The 13,819-nt window shown below is 49.6% G+C and overlaps 1 protein-coding gene across 1 annotated transcript in view; it reads left to right on the top strand.

Annotated features, from left to right (window-relative positions):
• CAPN3 (calpain 3) overlaps positions 1-12,339 on the top strand; it is a 49,745-nt gene extending 37,406 nt beyond the window's left edge. The window contains exons 11-24 of the mRNA XM_015064887.3: positions 1,048-1,217; positions 1,568-1,579; positions 2,296-2,504; positions 3,289-3,325; positions 5,281-5,298; positions 8,218-8,331; positions 9,300-9,377; positions 9,778-9,835; positions 9,931-9,995; positions 10,405-10,473; positions 10,563-10,641; positions 10,856-10,972; positions 11,276-11,334; positions 11,698-12,339. Of these exons, the coding sequence (XP_014920373.2) occupies positions 1,048-1,217; positions 1,568-1,579; positions 2,296-2,504; positions 3,289-3,325; positions 5,281-5,298; positions 8,218-8,331; positions 9,300-9,377; positions 9,778-9,835; positions 9,931-9,995; positions 10,405-10,473; positions 10,563-10,641; positions 10,856-10,972; positions 11,276-11,334; positions 11,698-11,724 (1,112 nt within the window). The 3' untranslated portion in view covers positions 11,725-12,339. The remainder of the gene's footprint in view (positions 1-1,047; positions 1,218-1,567; positions 1,580-2,295; positions 2,505-3,288; positions 3,326-5,280; positions 5,299-8,217; positions 8,332-9,299; positions 9,378-9,777; positions 9,836-9,930; positions 9,996-10,404; positions 10,474-10,562; positions 10,642-10,855; positions 10,973-11,275; positions 11,335-11,697) is intronic.
• Positions 12,340-13,819: the final 1,480 nt, after the last annotated feature.

The following is a 13,819-nucleotide window of genomic DNA, read 5'->3' as shown; positions in this document are numbered from 1 at the left end:
TGTCGGAACAACACTACATTCATAATGCTGAGGATGGGACTGGAAAACGGAGTTAGCAGAGCCTGCCAGGGCACAAGCCAGAGATGATGAAAACCAAAGCAAGTCGGGGGCAGCAGAGATGGAGGGAAGAGGGCAGATTTAGGAAACAGAATATTGAAGAGTGACTTCAAGCTTCCCAGTTTGGGGGGCCCGAGTGGATGGTGTCAATGTCGCAATGTAAAACATACAGGAGGGAAAAATCAGCATGTTGTTTGTTTTTTGGTGGAGTTGGTTGTGGGCTTGTGGGGAGAGGAGTTCAGTTTGGCACATGGGAAGTTGAGGCACCTGTAGGAATATGCAGGTGAAGACGTGTCCTAGAGAATTGGATACACAGATTAGGATGGTACTTGGTTGTATGATTAGAACTTGATACATATTTGTGGAATATATATAGTTCAGGCATCATGGTCATGCAGGGACAGTTAAAAAGTGGATAAAACAGGAGCGCCTGGGTGGCTCAGTCAGTTAAGTGTCCGACTTTCCATCTCAGCTCGGGTCACGATCTCAGGGGTTTGTGAGTTGGAGCCCCACATGAGGCTCACAGCTGTCAGTTCAGAGCCTGCTTTGGATTCTCTGTCTCCCTCTTTCTCTGCCCCTCCCTGCTCTCCCTCTCTCAAAAATAAACATTAAAAAAAGTTTTTTTAAGTGGATAAGACAGCCTAGGGAGGCAGAATAGTGGGGTGGGAGAGAGGCCTAAGACCACGTCCCAAGGACCAACAACATTTAAAGGGCAGGTGAGGAAAGGGAAACCATCAGCAGAGAATGAGAATTACAGCTCCGGGAGGGGGAAGAAACCACACACAGCCAAGCAGTGAGGCTCCATCTCTATAAAGGTGGAGGCTACCCACAGTTCCCCCCACATAGTTTGGCAAATGCCTGCATCATGCCCTCTGTATTTATTGAGCGCCTAGATGCAGGGGATAAATAGGTTCCCTCTGTCTTATTTCCCTTCCTGACCTTTCTCTGAGAGGCAGATCTGAATGTACGTTTCCTTCCTTGGGGGCACAGACACTTTCTGGACCAACCCACAGTACCGTCTGAAGCTCCTGGAGGAGGACGATGACCCTGAAGACTCGGAGGTGATCTGCAGCTTCCTGGTGGCCCTGATGCAGAAGAACCGGAGGAAGGACCGGAAGCTGGGGGCCAACCTCTTCACCATTGGCTTTGCCATCTACGAGGTGTGCAGTTCCTGACCAGCTTTAGCCCAGGAAACACATTTCTTGGGGGTGGGGAGCCTCCCAAATACTCAGTGCCACCCCCCCCGGCCCCAAACTCCTAGAATCAGACCCTCATGTGTCAGAATCTCTTAGATATTTGTAATGAGTGGAAAAAAAACAGGTTGGGGGAGATGGAGCAGGGCTGGGCTGGGGCTGGGGCTGGCCAGATAGATGAGGAGTAGATGAGGAGTCAGACATCTGCATTCATTCACTCCACAGTTGTGGGCATTCTCTCCCTGCAAGAGTTTCATCCCCATTCAGATCTGAAGTCCACAGAATCTGAGCGTCTTCTTTTTCTGTTTCTCCTCAAGGTTCCCAAAGAGGTACAGAAGTGGCAGCGGCCAGCAGTTGTGTGCAGCATTACCTGGGGGTCCTGTGTCCATCAGTGGCACATCGGGAAGCTTCCTGGTGGGGTTTGAGGACAGGACTATGATAGGAGAGGGTCTCGCCTGGGTCACGCAACTCCAGAGCGGGTGCCTCAGGGTACTGCATGACCCCCTGACTATCACCCTCATGAGAAGCCCTTTCTCCCTTCCCACCAGAGACTGTCACACGTATGCTCTCACACATTCATACGCACTTCTTCTCTCACACACACGCATACACTTGCTCACACTCATACACATTTGCACTCACAGTTACACACTCATGCACACAGTCACACAGACACATTCTGAGGGTGACTGCCCTCTTTGGGATGGAGGAATCGCCTCCCTCAGACCCCAGCCAAGGCCCCTCCTGCCTCCTTGGGGTCCTTCCCCAGCCTGGAGGTGATTTGGAGCTGACCAGCAGCAGTTCTGGTAAGTGGGGGGAATGATAGACTTGACCTTCACTTCTGAATCACAACAGAAAAAGAGGAAATGGGGTAGGGAGCTCCAGGGATGTTGAGCTATTTGAGGCCTTGGGAATCGGAAGTAGGTAGGTCACGACTGTGAACTGGGTAACCAGGGAGTTGGGGTAACCCCTGGACGGGGACTGTGAGCAGGACAGGACATCCTTCTGGAGGAGCTCAGGTCCCTCGGGCTCTTCTCCTCCTCAGATGCACGGGAACAAGCAGCACCTGCAGAAGGACTTCTTCCTGTACAATGCCTCCAAGGCCAGGAGCAAGACCTACATCAACATGCGGGAGGTGTCTGAGCGCTTCCGCCTACCTCCCAGCGAGTATGTCATCGTGCCCTCCACCTATGAGCCCCACCAGGAGGGAGAATTCATCCTCCGGGTGTTCTCTGAAAAAAGGAACCTCTCTGAGTGAGTCAGGCTGCTTTCCCCTCCTGTCCCTAAAAGCCCATGTGGCCCATTCCAGAGATTGGAGATGTGAGGTAGCTGGACCTGTCACCTCCAGGAATCCTGGGATATATTGACCAGGCTGCCCTTCTTCCTCTGCTGTGAGTCACTGGCCACATCTCCTCCATTTGTTTAGTCAGTCTGTCGTCCCACAGATCTCTATAGAGAACCTACTAAGTTCCAGGCACTCTTTTTCTAGGGACTAAGGATAGAACAGTGAATTAAACAGAAAGAAATCCCTGCCCTCATGGAGTTCAACATTCTAGCATGAGACAGCAATGCATAGGGGGAAAAAATATGCATATATGTGTTTGAGGGAGGTAAGTGATAAGGAGAAAGAAATACAGTAGGGAACAAGGATAGGAGGCATTAGGGGTGACGGAATTTTTAGGTGAGGTGACCAGGGAAGCCAGCAAGGCCACATCCTGCATTTTTTGCTCACTGCAGTTGATTTCATAAGCCCAACTACTCTGGACTCTGCCCTTGAGAAACACAAAGTCTAGGAGTAGGTGGCTGAGTCTGGGCACCTGGGCAAAGCCAACAAGAACCCATGTGTCTGCACTTGGCTGCTGGGGATGGTGCCTACATGGGGTTGGTTCCCGTGGTGGGGTATTAGTTCCTGTGGTTCCCTTGAAGTCAGCTCTGACTTGGCTCTGAGGACCTGTGTGGCCTGGGCGAATTCTCTCTATGCTTCCTGCTTGCTCCTGGGGACAGTGAGACCCCCGCTCATGTTTGTGTTTCTCCACAGGGAAGTTGAAAATACAATCTCCGTGGATCGGCCCGTGGTGAGTGCTTTAGTTCTTATGTGTGAGAAGGTCCAGAGGCTCACCTTCCCCCATCCAGGCAGGGGACATAGGGGCGGTGGAGGGGAGAGTGGGTATTGGCAGAGAAGATGGGAGTCTGGGGCCTGCAGGGCAATTCTTCCATGTTAGTGCAGTTTCTGTTTGTCCCAACTAGAGGTAACAGGCCTCACGGTACTGGGCCGTGTACTCAATCCAGGGTCTAGGAAGCACAGAAGAAGAGTCCTAGAAGGGAAAAGCAGTTTGAACAGCGAGAGGGAGGGGTCAAGGCCATAGTAAGGGACAACAAGAGCAACAGATTGGATTATGAGAGTCAGTCTCACATATGGAAAAGAATACACACCAGCTCTGGAGTCAGCATCAAAACCTGGGTCCTCCACCTAGAGCTGGGTGATTTGGACAAGTTACGTAACCCCTCATTTTCCTACTCTGTAACACGGGAACAATAATATGTGCCTTGCAAGGCTCTTATGAAGTTTGAATCAATGAGATCATGTATGTGAAGTGCCTGGCACAGCACAGATCCTTAAATGGTGGTTATAATTCATGCGCTTTATATCTCAAAAGGTACTTCCCACATGCATTACCTCACTTGATCCTTGCAAGGTTTCTGAGATGTGATAAGGTTATTATTATCCCTGGTGTTAAGGAAGTAGAGGCTCAGTGGGGTTAAATGGCTCCCGTGGTTCACAGGTCTCATTAAATGGCAGGGCTGAAACTGACATTCAGATTCTCAGAGCCCAGATTCTCCAGGTTCTCAGGCTGCTTCCCCAGTGGCCATGTGGAGACCAGTTCCCACGTGTTTGAGTCCCTGAGTTAGAAGCACAGAGTTGGTATATGTGGCTTCTCTTTGTTAAGGAGTCTTGTGACTGCCTTGGGCCTTTGGGCCTTGGTTTGTAAACATCCCCTGTGCTCTGTGTGACTTGGGCCAATAAGAGGACAGCAAATGCCCCACTGAGCTATCTTCTGGGTGGTGACACTCAGGGCTCCAATCCTGACCCTATGCCAGTGCCAGATCTCCAAGTGCCTTCTGAATTATCACAGGACATTCATCTTAGGATTAAATGCATTTGGTTCTATTCTTATTTGTGAAACATTAGTAATCAGGGTAGTATATTCATCAGGAATCTCAAACTCAGGAGCTTATGGGAGCTGGCATGCCACTGAACTGGGTAGGGCAGGCACATGTGGGGCTTTCGATGTCCCTCCACAGACATGTTCGCCTGGAGTTCTCAACTGACACCTAGCTTTGGTGTTGGAGGGACAACCGGAGTGGTGGTGACTATGGCATCTGGAGGGTACAGGCAGCAGCTGCCCTCAGCTCCCCAGATCGTTGCCAGTGCAGCCTGCCAGACCTCCTAGTTTTATTTTGTTTTAAAGCCCCAAACTTAGATTCCCACATTAAGTCTCTCCCTATGTTATAAATATCTGCTAAAACAAAACGGGGGTGCCTGGCTGGCTCACTCAGTAGAGCACGCAACTCTTGATCTCGGGGTTGTGAGTTTGAGCCCCATGTTAGACATGAAGCCAACTTAAAAAGAGTTTTAAAAAATTAAAACAAAACAAACCCCCCCAAACTCTGGAAGTCAAGCAAAATTCATTTTCAGGCCAGTTTGGGTGAGCCACTTTTTTTGGTGTTTTAGAAACTAACTTCACTTAAAAATATAAAACTTTAGCCCGAAGATTCCTTTGCTTGGCTGTGTCTAATAGGAGTGGACTATAAGAATGGCCACCAGAGTGGCCACCAGTCTCTGAGCATGTAGAACTCTGACCTCCCTTCACCCTCCAGGCCTCTTTTGGCTCTGTGTGGCCCAGATTTCTGGACCCCAGAGCCTCACTCCAAGCTGAGGCCCAAATCACAGGGAAGTCAAAAGCCACTGGGTTTTCTGGAAACTTGATTTTCACTTATTCTGCATTTGTTGTTTCCTTTCCTTATGCAGAAAAAGAAAAAAACCAAGGTGGGTGTAACAGGGTGAGTGGGTAGACAGCAGAGTGTGTTTGTGCATGTGTGTGTGTGACAGCATGTGTACCAGACTTGCCTCTTCCCTCACTGACCCCCACCTCGCCTTCCTGGGCCCAGGTCACAGCTAAGGGTGTGGACCAATGTTAGCTAACACTGGCCAGGTGAAGGCTACGGGCCAGGCACTCTTCCAGGTGCTTTCCATGGATATGCTCAATCCTCACAACAACCCCATGACATTGGTACTGTTATCCTCCCCACTTTCAGAGAAAGAAAAGGTACAGATGGATCCCCTAAATTGTCCAAGTGTGGCAGAAGCAGCACTAAGAGCCCAGGCAGTCTGGCTCCAGAGTCTGCCCTGAACCACCATGCTCACCTTTCATATGAGGGAGGAGGAGGATGGCCAACCAGTGAAAATGGGCCTGATATGGGGGCTCTTGCAAAAACCAGGAGCACCCCTTCTTTCTCAGAAATGCTAAGCAGGGCTTGATTCTTTGGGGTAGGGGGGAAAAGCAACTGTTTGTGTTTCCCAGGGTACAGTGAGACAGGTGTGTGAGGGTTTCCATGGAGAGAGTCTTGAGATGCCAGGTGCTTGCTCTGGAGGCAGGACTGCTCCTTCTCCCTCCTTTCCATTCCCTGCCTCCTCCCCACTCCTCCTGTTTCCTTAGCCTGCTCTGTAGGGGATGACAGAGGATGCCCAGAGAGGCTAAGTCACGACCAGGGCTCTCGTTCCAGGTGAAGCTTGTTCCACATCCCTTTCTAGGCAAGCAACCTCTCCATAAGCCTGCTCCTCAAAGCCATGGAACCCAACAGACCTATGTCCAGGTAGCAATGGAGAAAGGGAAAGAGAACTTCACCCTCATAGCCTCAGAGTTGCTGATCAACTTGACTGGTTTCATGGGGAATGAGAGCTACTTGGACAGCTTCCCCTCTTGGGGTCTAGGGAGGTTGCTATGATCCATTGATTCACCAGGGCCTCAGTGTCCTGATTATAACCACTTTGCTATGAGGACACCATTGCTAAAGGTGACCATGTGTGGTAAGAGCATCTCAGGGACCTCAGAACAAAGCTTTCATCTGGGACCAGCGGCATTGTTTCCTTTGTGTGGTTTTGGAATTCAGAAGTACAGTTGTTTAGCAACTCAAATCCCCTCCTATATCCCAGCTCCATGTACCCCATAACCTTCCCCTTGTCCCCAGGGTCTATAGTGATGACTAACCCTTTCAGAATTTTGGTTTGACTGCTCAGAGTGCTATACAGAAATTACTGACCTTTGGGCATCCTCGGGCCCATGAGGTAGTTAGCCACAGGCCTTCGGATGAGGTTTGGCATTAGTGTTTTATGGTGGTGCCTGGAAGGATCTACCATAGAGGTCCTCTAAGTGTTCACGCTGGTGCAGACCAGAGCTGACACTGATCAAACACCTACCATGCAGCAGGCGCTGTGATAGGGGTAAAACATACATTGTTTTCAGTTACAACAGTATCTACAAGGTGGGCGCTATGACTATTCCCCTTTTATAGATACTTTACAAGTATTCAGAGAAGTGAAGAGACTTGCCAAAGAAACAACTAATGAATGGGGAAACTGGAAGCCACATCGATCTGCCCCCAAACCCATGTTTCTTGCCCTCACTGATCTGGTGCAGGCCCCTTACACTCCAAGACCTGTGTTTTCCAGACCCACACTTGGGCCCAGAGATGTGTGCCTGGCAGGGGTGATTCATGGCCACACCATGGCCAAACCATATCCATAGGCACACATTTCCCCTCCAACTGTGACCCACAGTTGCTCTAGGATCCTCACAGGCATCATTTGCTTGCACAAGACCCTTTGCTTGGAAGGTAGAGCAAGCCAGGGCTGTTGGGGCCTGCTGGGAGCCAAAGTTCTAGGAGCTGTTTCTGTAGGTCTGACCATTTGTGCAGTTCTAGATGAACCACATGGAAAGGCAGAAGGGGATTCAGAAACCGGTCCCATTGCTTTTTTGCTTAGAGAGATTCTGACTGCCGCATTGCTCTCTGCACTGCAGCCATGAGCCCCTATAGCCTTGCCTTCCTCTGGCTTTCCCTGTGGGGTGATGGCACCAACGAAGGGTGGCACAGCATGGCAGCCGCTCTCTGCTCTTTTTGTGTCCTCTTCACTTGCTTGAGCATGTCTTGAAAATATCCCTTATATTTGGGTAGCATCTTCAGTGTTTTTGCAGTAGCTCTATATTCAGCCTCGCATGCGATCCCCACCAGAGCCCTATGAGAAAGGCCGAGCAGGTTCTGTTATCCGCATTAATGGATGCATTACGGGAGGCCAGAGAGGTTATTGCTCGTTTGTGAGGACAGGACTGGAATTTTAGCCCTGTGTTCTGACCTCTCAGCCATTAATCGCAGTCCTTTTTTCAGTCTGTCCTCTGCAGTGTCGCAGAGGTTCCTTGGAGGTGCCTCCGTAGCTGCCACAGCTGATACAGGTGTGCTGAGGGAAAAGAGCTCTGCCCTCTTCATCAAGCAGAGAGGCTTGTTTTTAATGACGTGAGATACACTGGGTTTCTGGGGAAATTTAATTTGAACAGTGTTTCCATTTGAAAAAAAAAAAGCCTAAAAATAATAGAACATCATTGTAGTGGATCTCACTACTTTTAACATTCTTAGCGTTTTCACAGGTACTACCTACCTTGTCGAACCCTCCTAGGTCTACCATCAGGAGATAAGGACCTGAGGTCCAGAGAGACTTAGCATCTTACCCCAAGTCACACAGCTTGTTAGCGGCAGGGATGGAGCTTGAACTGAGGTTCAAGAGCTCCCAGCTCTGCTCTTTTCCTCTTCACTGGACGAAGCCGCTCTAGGAGGGAGGCTGCCTCCATGTGCCCGCTCAGCCTGTAATCCTTGCTTCCTTCCTGCCCCTTCCCCACTTCCCTCTTCTCTCCAGCCCATCATCTTCGTTTCGGACAGAGCAAACAGCAACAAGGAACTGGGTGTGGACCAGGAATCAGAGGAGGGCAGAGACAAAGCAAGCCCTGATAAGCCAGAGAAATCCCCACAGGTTTTTGAGCATGTGGCATGAATGGGGTGGCTAGCAAACAGTGGGGGCCTCTGGATTGGAGGGGCTGTATGGTGGGGTATCCCTTTAATGTCTGCAGGTTTGGATTTATCCCACTGACCTTTTCTCTCATCACGTTCTCCTAAAATTTGGGATGCTGCTTGGGCGAATGTCTTGAGGGGTTGGCAGCCACACCAAGCCAGTCCCAGGCCTGGGAAGGACAGGCTAAGCCTGCCCACTGGAGCCCCCCAGCCAGGACAGCAAAGGAAAAGGAAGGCAGAGCCTGGGACACAGCCAGCTTGAGAGAGCCCAAGACAGAACAACTCCTGTGCCGTGGTGTCCTCGAGCTCTTGACAACGAGGGGATAAAGAATAGTAGCAGAAAAGGGATGGACATCCGCACTGGAGTCCTGTGGAGCCCAGGGAAGGGTATTAGATTGATGTGGGGAGAGGAGGTCATATAAAGCTTTAGTGGAGATGAGGCTGAGGGACCAAAGTCCACAGATCAATCCGGGGCCACCTCCTCCATCGTGGAATGTCCATCGTGGAATGTCCTTCTCCATCGTGGCATGTGGGCATCCTCTGAGGATTTGGCCTTGATGACAGAGGTGGCAGGAAGTACCAAAATGGTCTGGTCCCCTTTTTCCTTCTAGAGCTCATTTGGTTCGGATGGTCAAGCTCAAAACAGTGGTGGGGGTGGGGAGAGAAGACCAAGGGGGCTGTCTGCATGTCGGCATGGCTTATCTAACTCCTCTGGCTGGGATGTCTGGAGCGAAGGGTCGCTGGGCCTAGAGGATTGTCACTCCGGCTCACTAGGTTCAACTGAGAAAAGCCATTTGTCCTGTACCCAGTTCCTGCTGCCACCTAGGGCTGGTTTAGGCACTCTGGCTCCCTCGACCCAAAGGAACTTTCCTCGTGGGTCTGTCTGTCTCCCTGATCACTGTGAACCACTTTTCCTTTGTGCTTCCACAGCCATGGCCTGGCAACACCGGCCAAGAGACTGAGGAGCAGCAGCAGTTCCGGAACATTTTTAGGCAGATAGCAGGCGAGGTGAGTACCGCCAACCTGGACTCCTACAGAGGCTCCTCTCCTTGATTAGCTGCTCTGATGACCAGTTATTTCATTATTGTTCAGTAGGGGTCCTTCTGGCTTTTGGTGGAAACGGGGGATATGCATGTGTGCCACAGAAATCCACACACAAATCCTCAGGTCCTTGAGTTTAGACCAACATCCACTTGGGTGCCTCGGAGGCCTTTTTGCTCTGAGCTGCCCACTGTGGTCTGGACACTGAGGGTGCTGTGTCTTCCTTGGAAAAACCCCAGCCTCCCATGACAGAATAGCACTGACAGGGACTTTACCAACATGGAGAGCTGGGATTTGTTTTGCAAACCCTCTGTTCCATCAGCTACTGTCCCCTTGGACTGTCATTCTCTACTCCCTTCCTCCTCAGGATATGGAGGTCTGTGCAGATGAGCTCAAGAATATCCTTAACACGGTTGTGAACAAACGTGAGTGGCTCAGACTGTGTGTGGAGGACGGGCAGGCAATGAGTGTGTGTCCAGTTATCTGAAAGAAGCTCCTCACTCTTCTCCATACCTCCCAGATAAGGACCTGAAGACACAAGGGTTCACGCTGGAGTCCTGCCGTAGCATGATTGCTCTCATGGATGTATCCTTCCCGCCACCCTCCCCCCACCCCATGCAGCCCCTGGGGGCCAAAGCAACAATGAGGGGTGCCCAGTGAGAAAGAGGGGCCGTTGGAGGAGGCACAGCTGGGCAGGACATTGGGTTGTAACCAGCCCCTAACTTCTGCCCTCACCTCAGGCCTGGGATTCTGCCTAAGGCCCTGCCCGAGCAAAAATGGTCCTTAGGAGACAGGCTCCTTGGGTTTTAGAGCAGACACTAACTGAGAAGGTGTGGAGGGGAGGGTTAAACCCCAGGACAGGACAGTGGGTAGGATATCTGGGGCAGAGCCTTCCTGTGAGGCGACCTTCCCTGTAGTCCCCTAGACCCCCCTTCCTTCCAACCCAGGGGGATTTCGCTATGTGTGCCCTGTAGCCCTGACCTCCTTCCTCCAGACAGATGGCTCTGGGAGGCTGAACTTGCAAGAGTTCCATCACCTTTGGAAGAAGATTAAAGCCTGGCAGGTGAGCAGAGAACGAAGCAAGGGAGTGAAAGAGGGGGTTAATTCAGGGGGTTACTATGTGACCTCTGTCCTGAAATTTTCTATTGCCAGAAAATTTTCAAACACTATGATACAGACCAGTCTGGTACCATCAACAGCTATGAGATGCGAAATGCAGTCAATGATGCAGGTGCTGGGGAAGCAAGTGGGTGGTGGGGATGTGGACTCCGGCTGGTGGAAGCAGGAACTGGAGGGTGGGGGCAGAAGGCCGCTAGGGGCCTACTAGCCAAAGGAAGGAGAAAGTGCTTCTCATCCTCCAGACCAGAGTGGCTGAGAGGCAGGGAAAATAGAATGCCAGGCTAATCCTCAGCCTCCTTCGTCCTCTCCCGTGCTGCCCCCTACAGGATTCCACCTCAACAGCCAGCTCTACGACATCATCACCATGCGGTATGCAGACAAGCACATGAACATCGACTTTGACAGCTTCATCTGCTGCTTCGTCAGGCTGGAGGGCATGTTCAGTAAGTGTGGGGGCTACCTTTCTGCACTCTTGTGCCCCTCCCCCCACAGTGAGAGGAGCCGCAATAGGAATCTCGGCCTGATCATCTTCTAGTCTACTCCATCCAACAGGGTCTGAACAAAAGCACAGACTCTCTTTAAGCTCAGAATGGGCTGGCAAAGGGAGGATGATGGTTGGTACTCGGCCCAGCAGATTTTTGTGCTGAAGGACAACACTTAGTACACAGTCCTCTTAAGAAAAGTTATAATACTGGAGGGGAAGGGACTCTTTAACTGGCCTCTGGCCTGTGCATTCTTCCACACAGGAGCTTTCAATGCATTTGACAAGGATGGAGACGGTATCATCAAACTCAACGTTCTAGAGGTAAAGCCTAATAGAAGCAGTACACTCACCACACGCCTTCAAATTCAGGGTGGAGGAATCAGTGGAGGTGGTGGGATGGAACGGGAACGGAATGGAAAGGGAAGCTCAGCTGGGAATGTGGCTCGTAGGGAATGCATACTGGGAGAAGTCTCCAACGGGAACTTGGATCCTAAAAGCTTTTAGGCTGGAAAATATACCTTTCTAGTAGAGATCGGAGAAGCATGCCATAAACCACTGCTTCTTAGAAAAATCTTCCCAGTGTCTGGCATGCTGGGGATGTCCCTTTCCCCCTACCCTATCACACCCTTAAGGTTGGGCTCTCTTTTCTTGTTCACATTCTGATCCTGGGACTTCCTCTTTCAGTGGCTGCAGCTCACCATGTATGCCTGAACCAAGCTGGCCTCACCCAAGGCCATACAGATCACTCAGGATTTCCATTTCATCCAATATAGCTACAGCCACTTACCTCAAAGGACACAGTAGCTGCACCTACCCCCCCACCCCCACCCCCTGCCGCAAGCCTCCAGGCGCCTCCTTGGTCTCTTTCCTCCTCTACTTCACTCCCCACTCAGCCTCAGGGCATCTGTCCATCTGTCACGCCCACACTGACCCTTCAGTTAAGGAACGAGGGAGAACAATTTTGTCCCTTTGCCAAATGGAGGCAAGTGTCTGTCTGCCTCAGGTAGTTGTAGCCCAGCTGACAGGCTTGCTCAGAATCTGAGTGGCCTCAGTTCTGAAGGAAGTTCCTTAGCTGGCCCTAGGCTGTTCCCGGAAGCATTTGCCAATGGCACTCAGCATTTGCTGTGCTAGAGTCCTCCATCACCTTCATGTTGTCCCACTCATGGGACAGTAACCAAACTAGTACTTGGTTCTGATTGTTTCAGGATGGGCCCGCTCCGGGATAAACTAGCTCAGTGGAAGAGGGCTGGATACTTTGGGCTGTATGACTCATAAGTTTGGCTGCATTCTGAAAAGAGTTGATCTAAATAAAGGCATGTGTATGGCTGGTTTGGTTGTGTTTTTGTTTTCTCACATTTAGATATCAGCCAGAAACATACACATACACAAACAAAACCTGGGCCCCGTGTTAACCATGCCTACTGGTATTTCTTGAACATGGGAATCACTCAGATACTTTCCAAGATCGATGAGGAAAGGAAGGGGAACAGCTGTTGGTGTACAGAATAGCAAGAATAAATGGGTCACCTTATAACTGGAGGGGCTGGTTACCTGAGTGTAACGAAACCATGATGTAGGTGCAGTTTTTTTGGGAGTTATGCGTGTCAGGCATACGACACTAGAATTTGACATGTGTATACACTACAAAGTGATCACCCCAAAATCTGCTTACCATCCATTACCCTAGAAGCAACCCTCTTTCATACCTATCCCCTAGTGCCCCACCCCCTAAACCCCTTCCCCTCTGGTAACCACAGGTCTGTTTCTGTATCTGAGTTTTTGTGATTCCACATATGAGCAAAATCATACAGTATTTGTCTTTCTCCTTCTGATTTATTTCACTTAGCTTAATACTCTCAAGGTCCACCTATGTTGTTGCCAAGAGCAAGATTTCATTTTGTTTTTTTTTTAAAGCTCAGTAGTATTCCATAGATATACACCACATCTTCTTTATCCATGCATCCACTGATGGACATATAGGTTGTTTCCATATCTTGGCTATTGTAAAAAATGCTGCAGTGAACATAGGGGTGCATGTATCTTTTCCATAGTGGCTGCAACAACTTATAACCCACCGACTGTATGAGGGTTCCCTTTCCTCTACATCCTCACCAACACTTATTATCTTTTTGATAATAGCACAGAGCTGACAGATGTGAGGTGATAACTCATGGTGGTTTTTACATTTCCCTAATAATGAATGATGTTGAGTATCTTTTCATGTGCCTGTTGACCATCTGAATGTCTTCTTTGGAGAAATGTCTATTCAGATCATCTGCCCATTTTTTAATTGGGTCTTTTGTTGTGGTTGAGTTACCTGAGCTCTTTACATATTTTAGATCTGAACCCCTTACCAGATGTATAATTTCCAATTATGTTCTCCCATTTAGTAAGTTGCTTTTTTGTTTTGATGATGTTTCCTTCACTGTGCAGAACCTTTTTAACTTGATATGGTTGCACTTATTTTTGCTTTTGTTTCTGTTGCCTTTCGAGTCTGATCACAAAAACATTACTAAGAGGATGTCATGGAGCTTACCACCTATGTTTTTTTCCCAAGAATTTTATGGTTTCAGGTCTCAGATTCAAGCCTTTGATCCGTTTTGAGTTAATATTTGCGTATGGTAGAAGACCATGGTCTAGTTTCATTCTTTTGCATGTGGCTGATCAGTTTTCCCACCACTAGGTATTGAAGAGACTGTCCTTTCTCACTGTATGTTTTCACTTTGTCAGAAATTAATTGCCCATATAGGTGTGGGTTTATTTCTGGGCTCTCATTTCTGCTGCATCGATCTGTGTATCTGTTTTT

This window comes from Acinonyx jubatus, chromosome B3 (genome assembly GCF_027475565.1).
Source record: "Acinonyx jubatus isolate Ajub_Pintada_27869175 chromosome B3, VMU_Ajub_asm_v1.0, whole genome shotgun sequence".
NCBI classification, from domain to species: domain Eukaryota; kingdom Metazoa; phylum Chordata; class Mammalia; order Carnivora; family Felidae; genus Acinonyx; species Acinonyx jubatus.
Note: the sequence above shows the minus strand (reverse complement) of the source record. Positions and strands in the feature narration are given on the sequence as shown.